Source organism: Phalaenopsis equestris, unplaced genomic scaffold, assembly GCF_001263595.1.
Source record: "Phalaenopsis equestris unplaced genomic scaffold, ASM126359v1 Scaffold000522, whole genome shotgun sequence".
In the NCBI taxonomy this organism is placed as follows: Eukaryota; Viridiplantae; Streptophyta; class Magnoliopsida; order Asparagales; family Orchidaceae; genus Phalaenopsis; species Phalaenopsis equestris.
This window is the reverse complement of record NW_018164962.1, coordinates 547915-557919: the sequence shown is the minus strand read 5'-3', so window position 1 is coordinate 557919 and position 10005 is coordinate 547915. Positions and strand designations below refer to the sequence as shown.

The 10005-nt window shown below is 38.1% G+C and overlaps 1 protein-coding gene across 1 annotated transcript in view; it reads left to right on the top strand.

Moving 5' to 3' along the window:
- The window catches only part of LOC110028672 (G-type lectin S-receptor-like serine/threonine-protein kinase At5g35370), a 2922-nt gene extending 954 nt beyond the window's left edge, over nt 1-1968 (top strand). The window contains exon 2 of the mRNA XM_020730622.1: nt 14-1968. Within this exon, the coding sequence (XP_020586281.1) occupies nt 14-1890 (1877 nt within the window). The 3' untranslated portion in view covers nt 1891-1968. The remainder of the gene's footprint in view (nt 1-13) is intronic.
- The last annotated feature ends 8037 nt before the right edge of the window (nt 1969-10005 follow it).

The following is a 10005-nucleotide window of genomic DNA, read 5'->3' as shown; positions in this document are numbered from 1 at the left end:
CAAGAAAAAAGAGCGGTGTATCTCGTTGACCTCCCTGTAACGAAGCTTAAATTCATCAGACTGGAATCCAACGGTCAGCTTCGCGTCATGGGATACAATGGCAACGGTTCCGTTCTCTCTAAACAGCTCCTCGCTCCGCGCGGTGTCTGCGATCTTCCGTTGTCCTGCGGTGAGTTGGACGTCTGCACGGTGACGAGCATAGGTGCCACTTGCAACTGCCCTGCATCGTTGACAGAGTTGCCTACCGGCGGTTGCTCGCCGGCCGATAGTTTTACTTTAGCCTATCCATCCAAATGCGCCGGCGAGAAGAACCAATCTGAAGCAGCTTATCTGAGCCTGGGAAGTCAAACGGATTATTTCGCCAATAAATTCGCGAGTCCGGCGAGCTCCGGAGGGAACCTGTCCTCGTGTCGTAATCTCTGCTCGGTGAATTGCTTCTGTTTGGGATTTTTCTATCGGGATTCTTCAAACTCTTGCTTTTTAATTAAAGACAAGATCGGATCATTTATTAGCACGAGAGATCACGGTTTTGTCGACGATGGAGAAGGATACATCAAAATTCTAGCTTCGACACAACCGCAGCATGATTCCAGCAAAAACTCCAATCTTTTCCCGATCCTCCTGCCATCCATCGCCGGCATACTCTTCCTAGTTATTCTCCTCGCAGGATTCTATTGTTTGCGCCGCCACCATCAACGGAGCCGCAACAATAACTCAGGCCCTCTGAAGGAGATTTATGCAGGCGGCCAGAATAATCCCTGGTCACAGCTCACTGATAACCATAGCTCCACCGAAGATATCTTAAACTCCGACGAAATCTCCATCCCAGGGCTCCCGCACCGATTCACCTACACCGAACTCGTCGCCGCGACTAACAACTTCTCCACAAAAATAGGCTCCGGCGGCTTCGGCGAAGTATTTCTTGGCGAACTCCCTGATAAAACCACGGTGGCCGTGAAGCGCATCAGCGCCGGCGACGCCGGCAGCCTCCACGGAAAAAAGGAATTTTGCATGGAGATCGCCGTCATCGGCAGCATCCACCACATAAACCTGGTCCGCCTCCACGGCTTCAGCGCAGAGGGGCGCCGCCGCCGCCTGCTAGTCTACGAATACATGAACCGCGGCTCACTCGACCGTTCTCTTTTTCGCCCTGGCTGTCCTGTTCTCGAGTGGCAGGAGAGAATGGACATCGCCATCGGTGCGGCGCGAGGGCTCGCTTACCTCCACTCGGGCTGCGACCGCAAGATCGTTCATTGCGACGTGAAGCCGGAGAACATCCTCCTCCACGGCATCACCGGCGTCAAGATCTCCGATTTCGGCCTCGCGAAATTCATGAACCCTGAACAATCAGGACTCTTCACGACGATGAGGGGAACCAGAGGGTACCTTGCGCCGGAATGGCTGGCCAATGCGGCCATATCGGATCGAGCTGATGTCTACAGTTACGGGATGGTGCTTCTGGAGATTATTCGAGGGAAGAAGAACTTCTCGGTGGAGGGCAGAGGAAGCGAGGGATGGTCAAGCAAAAACTCCGTCGAAGGAGAGATGGTGTGTTTTCCGTTGGTGGCACTGGAGATGCACGAGAAAGGGAAGTATTTGGAGCTTGCGGATGAGAGGTTGGAGAAGAGGGTGAGGGAGGAGGAAGTGGAGAGGGCGGTGAGAGTGGCGCTGTGTTGCTTGCATGAGGAGCCAGCTCTGCGGCCATCGATGACTGCGGTGGCGGCGATGCTTGATGGAAGCAGGGAGGTGGCGCAGCCGAGGCCGGAGGCACTTGCTTTTCTCCGGCTGCTTTACGGGAGGGGATTTGGTGGTCAGGGTAGTGAAGGCGGGAATATGAACGGTTGGGAGGGAGATGTGAAAGGGCTTTCTTGTCCTCACGTAGGACTGTAAACGAGCCGGGCTTGAGCGAGCTCATGCTTGGCTAGTGTTCGGCTCGTTCGAAATAGCTCGTGTTCAAAATCGGCTCGTGAACAGTGTGTTCGTGTTCGGCTCGTGTTCAGCTCGAAATTGGCTCGTAAAGTGAGAAAAATAGATGTAAAGGGTTGGATTCGAACCTGGATCAAATCTATACAAAATAAGACATTAACCACATTGTCACATGAGGTGTTAAGATTTAAACTTAGACATAAATATATATAATATATTATTATATAAATAATATATGTAACATATTGATAAATAATATATCTAACATATTGTTATATAAAAAGTTATATAATTTTCTTTTCGAGCCATTTTGAGCCGAACACGAGCGAACAAATTGATGTTCGTGTTCATTTTGTTCGCTCGTGTTCGGCTCATTTACATTTCGAGCTTAAAAAATTGTTTGTGTTCGGCTCGTTAGGCTAAACGAACGAGCTGAACACGAGCTGTTTAACAAGCGAAACAAGAAATGTTCACGAATAACGAGCCAAATTGACAGCCCTATCCTCATGGGTTTCCTTCGCAAGAAAATATTAAGAGCCCGAACTCAAATTAAAATTAAACGGATATTAAATATATATAATATTATTTTATTATCTAAAAATCAAAAAGTTTGAAGCTCTATATATTTTTTCGGTACAATATTATAATTGAACAATATGGTTGTCTCGAAAAAAAAGCTTTAGTACAATCATGTTATACGGATCAAAAATATATATTCTAATAACTAATATGATGTGAAATCCATGGTGTACGACCTTGTTGTACTAGAAATTTTTCTTTAATATATGACCCAAAAGATTCAGATAAACAATTTGATGAGAAAGCAATAGCTTATAACATAATTGTGCACATGAAAACATTCAGTATAATCATATTGTTCACCATAATCAATACTGGTCAAGTTTCTCTGTTTTTCAGAGAATAAAATAATATTTAATGTATTTGACATGCCTCAAATTTATTTTAATTGCAGACTGAATATTTTCTCTTATTATGAATTATTAAACCTTTATTTTTGGAAATAAAAATACTAATTTAATATTTTATTTAAATAGACAATTAATCATTTGATCCTAATTATAACTACACTATCTTCTCCTCCTCACTAGAAGAAATCGACTCCGGTTCTGTGACTGCGGCGGCATCCAGGTGAAGCAAACACCGCATGTCTTAAATGATTCATTCCACTGCTTGAGGTGTTCTCCAGCTAAACATAGTTGATACGTCAACAACAAATTTTCATCAGCCAGCACGAATCTTGATGCAATTTTTTGAAAAAGAAACATTTAAATTTTGATTAACAGTCAATTAGAGGTCTGATTTCAGCAAACTTATAGTCAAATTGATCGGCTCGATGAGACGGACCTAATGACATGAAATTCAGTCTAATCCGAGTCGAATCAAGCCTGGATAAAATCATTAAACTACTCTTGGAGGATTTCCGGAGACATTTGAAAGGTCAAACGGATGTCAAATCTAGCGAGTTTGTAGTCGAATCAAGAGTCTCGACAAAGACGAATCCAAGGAGCCCAAAAGCACTAATTCTTACATCATTGGGCACTCAAATGTCCATTAAATATCGTTCGGGAAGCTCTTTGGATTGTCCGACCAAAATGATTTATATTCCTGCATTAATTGCACACATAACACTATAAATAGAGTCTCACACTCACACGATGGGAGAGGATGGAGAGAGAACTTGAGACTTTAGGAAATAACTCAAGTCCAACATCATTCCTGCCATCGTCGACCTTCGTCAACCACCACCGAACTTATAGGCCAAATTGGATGAGAGGTGTGAGCAACCTCAAGTGCAATCAATCAAGAGACAAACTGAGGGAAATGTGACATAGTGATCAAGACGGAACGAGGGAGAGAGATTGCACAGGCTCTTATGGCTCTTGATTTAATCTCTAGACCGAGAGTGAAGCCCTCAGCAACAAGCATGTTTATGAAAATTGACTTGAGATTTGATGAGTCCTTGAAGCTCAGGTTGAATATCTTCGGTCTTTGTCTAAGATTTAGGTTGTCCCTTCTTCCTTCTCGTGTAAATCAAACGATCTCTTTTCTTTAACCTACTTCTCGCATATTTATTTTGATCTTATATTCAATAGTTCTATTTTCTTATGCGTACTTTTATTTAGAAGATAATACTATAAAACATGAAGCTAATAAAAGAGAGCCCAATGAATAGGTTTAAAATATTTTGAGCAAATAAATCTATTTTCTCCTTTTATTTATTTTTTTATTTGCAGACTATAGCCGATAATCTTTTGGAGAGTCTTAAATTTAATTTCATTTCGAATTGATCTTAAATTTAATTTATTTCGAAGGATTTTAGCCAATTAGTTCGAATCTCAAAGCAGATTCGGGTTGGGGCATGCAATTTGTCCGCCAACAAAAGGTGCGCCGTAGCCCGAGAAAGCGCCGCGTCATCCACATGGGTCTGGCGTTACACTGCCCGCCTGACGCCTCCTCGTGAAGGAACGAACTCTAAATCATTAGATTCTCTAGTCAAAGTCAAGCTCATATAGCCCCAGAACGCACTACTCAATATCATTTCCGAAAATAAATAAAAAAAAAAAGCCTTCTAAATAAATTAATACCGGTAAGTGTCAAAATACACCTTCATTATTTATGTTGGACCGTGTTTAGGGCTCTGAATCTACCTAAAACATGTTAACTATTTCAAAATTGATTTGAATTTTAGCCCAAATAAATTAGTTTGGTCAAAATTTTGAGTAGACACATACAAACTGACTCGAACTGGCTTGAGAGGGACGCAAATCATTTTTTATTTATTAAAATTATATTTAATGTTAAATTAAATTGACAATAATGAGCTTGGAGGCAGATTTAGAATCAAAATAACTCAATTTGGGTCTCAGTTGAAATCTATGGTAATAGTTAGCTATATGGGTTATAGAGGTTGCTTAAAAATAACCGGTTCGCCACATATATCATAGGAGGGAGTTGCACCAGCTGTGAGCCATGTAGGTCGTATTTGGTCACAATGGTCGTAGAGGTGAGCTGTGATAGCATCCATAGGCCGAAGATGTCAGAATTGGGAGCTTTGTATGAGCTATGAGTTGTGTAGGTTGTAGTTGCTCACATCGGGTATAGCGAGAAGTTGTGATGACATCAATCAACCACAGATGTCGGAGATGGGAGCTATACGAGCTCCGATAACGTTTTTAGGTCGCAGAGACTAGAGTTGGGAGTGACATGGGTTGTGATATCGTTTGTAGGTCGCAGAAACTCGAGATAGGAGCTTCATAAGTTGAGATAATGTCTGTAGACAGATATTGGGAGCTACACGATCTGTGATAGCGTGCGTAGGTTGTGCAGGCCGAATTTGGGAATTGCACGACCATTGATAACGTAAATACGCCACAGAAGCCAAAATTGAGAAATGCAAGAGCCAAAATAACGCCAGTAGATTGTAAAAACCAAAGTTGTGAACTGAATGATGTTGATAGGTTATAGAAGTTGAAGTTGGAAGCTATATGAGATGTGATAACATCTATAGGCCGCAATGGCCAGAGTTGGTAGTTGCACGACGTAGCGGGTCATGTAGGCCTTAATGGTGAATTGCGAGGAGAGAGCATCGGAAGTTTGGAGAAAGTAGTCGTATTCTATTGTATTAGATGTGCGTTATTGCAGCATATATGTATATAGAGCGCCTCATTGTACCGTTTTTGAGGGGCACCATTGCAGTGCATGCAGGTTGCATAGTTACATTATAATTTTAAAATAAATCTAATGTTTCATGATGAATCAACACCAATTATATCATACTTTTTTTACAAATAAATTTTATAATTTTGAGATCTAACTAGCAACTTGCTAGCTACATCTGAATATTCCGATTTAATACAATTAAAAAAAACAAAAAAAATAAAATAAAATAACTATTGATCTCTTCATTCCACATCTGCTTTGCCAACGTTGATATTCATCCCGACAGAATTTGTTTGTCCTCCTTGTCCCAGTCTTCTAGGTCCGCCTGACCATCTGTCCCGCTGTGTAAAGTAACCTAAACCCATTAATAAGAACTTAATAAACTTACAAATCAAACTATATCATACAAAAGCAGGTAAGCTTAATTAAACAAATTACAAAGGATATGGGGGACTACCGAGGATGAAGCCCTGTGAGGGGGAATAAAATATCTCACGCCTGATGGGTAGGATTGGTTTGGCAAAAGGAATCCAATCCAAGTTCATCCAAGCCAAGCACTCCAGACAAAAGCCAGCTTCAGAAATCAGAGAAAAAGGAAAAGGATATTGATATGTGAGGGCAAAGCAGAAGCTACCCGCAGGCTCTTTCTCTTACTAAAATGAGACAGCAGAAGATATGGTAATTAATAATGAAGCAGCGGCAGCTGCAGATGGCTATGATTTAAGGAATATAATTATTGTAAGCAGATTTTGTTTTTTTAATTATGTGATTTATATAGTAATACAGTTATAGTTGGCCTTCTTCCACTTATTTCTTATTTCTGGGTGGGTTATGAGAGTGGAAGAGAAAAAATGATTGCAGGAGAATTGAAGAGGAGGAGGGAGATTAGAGAAGATGTATGCGTGCAGGTGAAAAGGCTTGTGCCTGGCTCCCTGTATGCCACACATATGGTTTAATCTATGAAGATTAGCTATTGTGAGTGGCGTCCATGGAGTCAAGCATGCCTCTCTCTCTCTCTCTCTCTCTCTCTCTCTCTCTCTCTCTCTCTCTCTCTCTCTCTCTCTCTCTCTCTCTCTCTCTCTCTCTCTCTCTCTCTCTCTCTCTCTCTCTGCATTGCTATTTAGATTGAAGCTGGAATAAGAAGGTATTTGTGCAAAGAGCCATCAAGCATATCCTTCCTTCTATCATTGGCTGGTATATATATTATTTTTTTATGTTTCTGTTCATTTATATTCATTAAAATACTGTTAAGTTATATTTTCTCAAAAAAGAAAAAAAAAAACTATTAGTCGTGTGGTTTTTTAAGGTAAAAGTAAACATATTTTTTTTCTATTTTTTAATTATTTTTTTTAATATTTATTATTATTATTCATGGCTAAAATTTTTATTTATTAAAAGAATTATTTTTAAGAAATTTGGTTAAATCACACCCTTTTATAAAAATATCAAATATAATCCAAAAACTCCAACCCATTTCTTTCTTTTTTGTGATGTTCTCCATAGAGCTTCCTCCACATTGAATCTTTTTCTACATCTTAGCATCACTCCCGTTCTCTCTAGAAAAATTATTATGTTTGGTGAACGGCACGTTTGAACAGTGGCGATGATCGACCATGTCACCATGCAATTCATGTGGCATATGTACTTTTGGTGAACCGCACATTCAGACAGTGGCAATGATCGACCATGCCATCGTGGCAAATGTATTATTGCATTTCTTGCCGGCATAATCTTTTATTTTATATTTAATTATTTTTTTTAAATTAGCTTATGCATCTATATCTTGTGATTTTTTCTAACATTTACTTTTTATTTTTTAACTTTGAGCTAAATATTTATAAATTATGTATTTAAATTATTTAGTAAAATTGAGTATATTTCTAATTTTATAAGCAATGGAAATTAATTTGCTCCTATAGAAATTTATTTGTATTAATTTAATGTGTAGAATTATTATGCTGTATTTTTTTTGTTTTTATTATATAATATCCTAAAGTCATGTTCAATACTAAATTATATATTTATCTTTTGCTTCATGTCATGTCGTGTTACATATCAGTGTCACCCTATATCAATATATAATTGTATTATTCATATAATAATATTCTAAAAACATTGTATTCACATATATAAGCTAAAATACATTTAGTTAAGTTAGGAGCATCACTTTTTGTAGTAGTTTATTTTAGATCTTAGATATTCTAATATGTTGATGTCCATGTTGGTCGACATATTGATATATGACTAAAGAAGGAAATCAATATTATTTTAAAGAAGAGAAAAAGATCAGCCGACAACATACCTAACATCTTTTAATAATAGTATATCAAATGCCAAATATTAGTGAACCAAATAACCACTTCCCACTTGTTAGTCTATTTGTATGATTAAATGATATCTTTTATTTTTTTAATTTTTTTTTAGAAGGATGATTAGTTTTAAGTTCTTACTCATTTTCTAGACGCAAAATCCCTCGGAATCGTGTGAGCGGGCTCTGCAATTGCAGGAGTGGGACAATATTTTCTTGTTTCAACAATTTTATTCTTCCATTTTTGATTTTTTTCGCGTATTTCTAACTAGAATTCTTGATTGTTTTGGGGATTTTTTATTTGATTTATGTTTTAGCTATTATATCTTTGATATTTATCCTTGTCTAAACTGGGACAAACTCGCATATTCTACACAACCATCGCCCCATAAAACCAGATTCCTAAATATTTTCTAGAAGTTTTAGAATGGTATCATATAGTATCAGACCCCAACAAGTATTAAATTTTTATGGGTTTTGTTTTTTTTTTAAATTTTTATGGGTTTTGTGTTTTTTTTTTTTTTTGTCCCAATCTTAATCATACCGAAATCATTCTTATCAAAATTCATTTCTCAATTCTAACCATTCAAAATTCAACTTTTCAACCTCCACAAAAAATTTCACCCCCACACATTCTCAAAATCCAAAGACCTCATCAACCTTCATATGCTGCATCAGTTGAAAACTTGATGAGTAAAGAATGTCATGCCTCCAAAGAGGAACACTCTATGAGGTGTTCAAGAACTTACTATAGAGGATATACAATGAAAAAGTTTGTAATTGAAGCAAACGATTACCACTTTTGAAAGGAGACAGATGAGATTATCCATAGCAATAATGGTTATTCGTTAGATTGAGAAAAGGAAGCGAATTGCTTCCAATAGGTAGTTTCTAATGAGGAAGATTCAGCATGGACTATATGAGAAGAAGCAATGATTTTAGAGTAAAGGTGGCTTACCATAATTCAACAGTTGTACGAATCTAGATAAGTTTATCGAATGATTTCAAACAGTGAAATAATTTTTTATTACAAGTATGTTTCTCAGGACAGGACGGTTAAATTAGCATATCTCAAGCTCAGGAAATACGTTTCATTATGGTGGGAGAACTTGAAATGCGTTTGACATCATGAAGGTATGAGTAAGATTACCACACTGTCTAATATGAGAAGGGAGATGCAACATAATTATCTTATTATATATCACCAATAGGGCATGTTCTTAAATCTCCACAACATGTATCAAAGAGACAATTCTGTGGAAGAGCACACAACAAAATTTGATCAAGTCATGCTAAAATGTGAGTTGGTATACTATAGGAAATGTTGTTATTGCTACTGATATTTGTGTTTGATTTTTCCTACGCAAATATTAGCGTTATATTTGTGGTTGTTAAGCAACGATAATAAATTTTGATATTTGTGACGGATTTCGCATCCAATTTTCGTCCAACAACTCGATGGAAGAAACACTCATAAAATTGTGAAACTTTTTTTTGGAGTTGCAGCGAATTTAGCAAAGAATTTGCATTGAACAAAACGACGTAAAAACTTTTATTGTTAGTGTCGAACTAAGTCTGACGCAAATTAGACAGAAATCCAATGCAAATTGCCTTAAATACTCATCATGCAAGCCTAAGTTTCATATCTCTTTTCGTGCTCTCTCTCTTGGTCTCACCATCTGTCTGAAACCCTCGCAACCTCCTCATCTTTCCCTCTCCCCTTTCCTTCTCCCTTTCGATTTCACTTAAAACCATCGCCTTCCCGAACGAAGCTTCGAAATACAATTATCATTAGAGCTAGCTGGGAAGGTAACAACGTTTGGCGGTTCGAGCTTATAGAGACGGCCGAAAGCCCTCAAATCAGAAAGCATTGAAGAATGTGAGTCTATTAGCTCCATTGTTTTCAGTTATTTGTGGTATGTGTTGAAGTTAGGTGTTTGGTTTGTATATACATAAGAATAGAGTGATATGTAATGTGATATATGTATAAGTTGAAGTTTTGGTGTAAAGTATGTATGTACATAAGAGTTCAGTTGTATGCATGTAAATATTGAAGTTTAGGTGTAGGTTTGTATATACATAAGAATTGA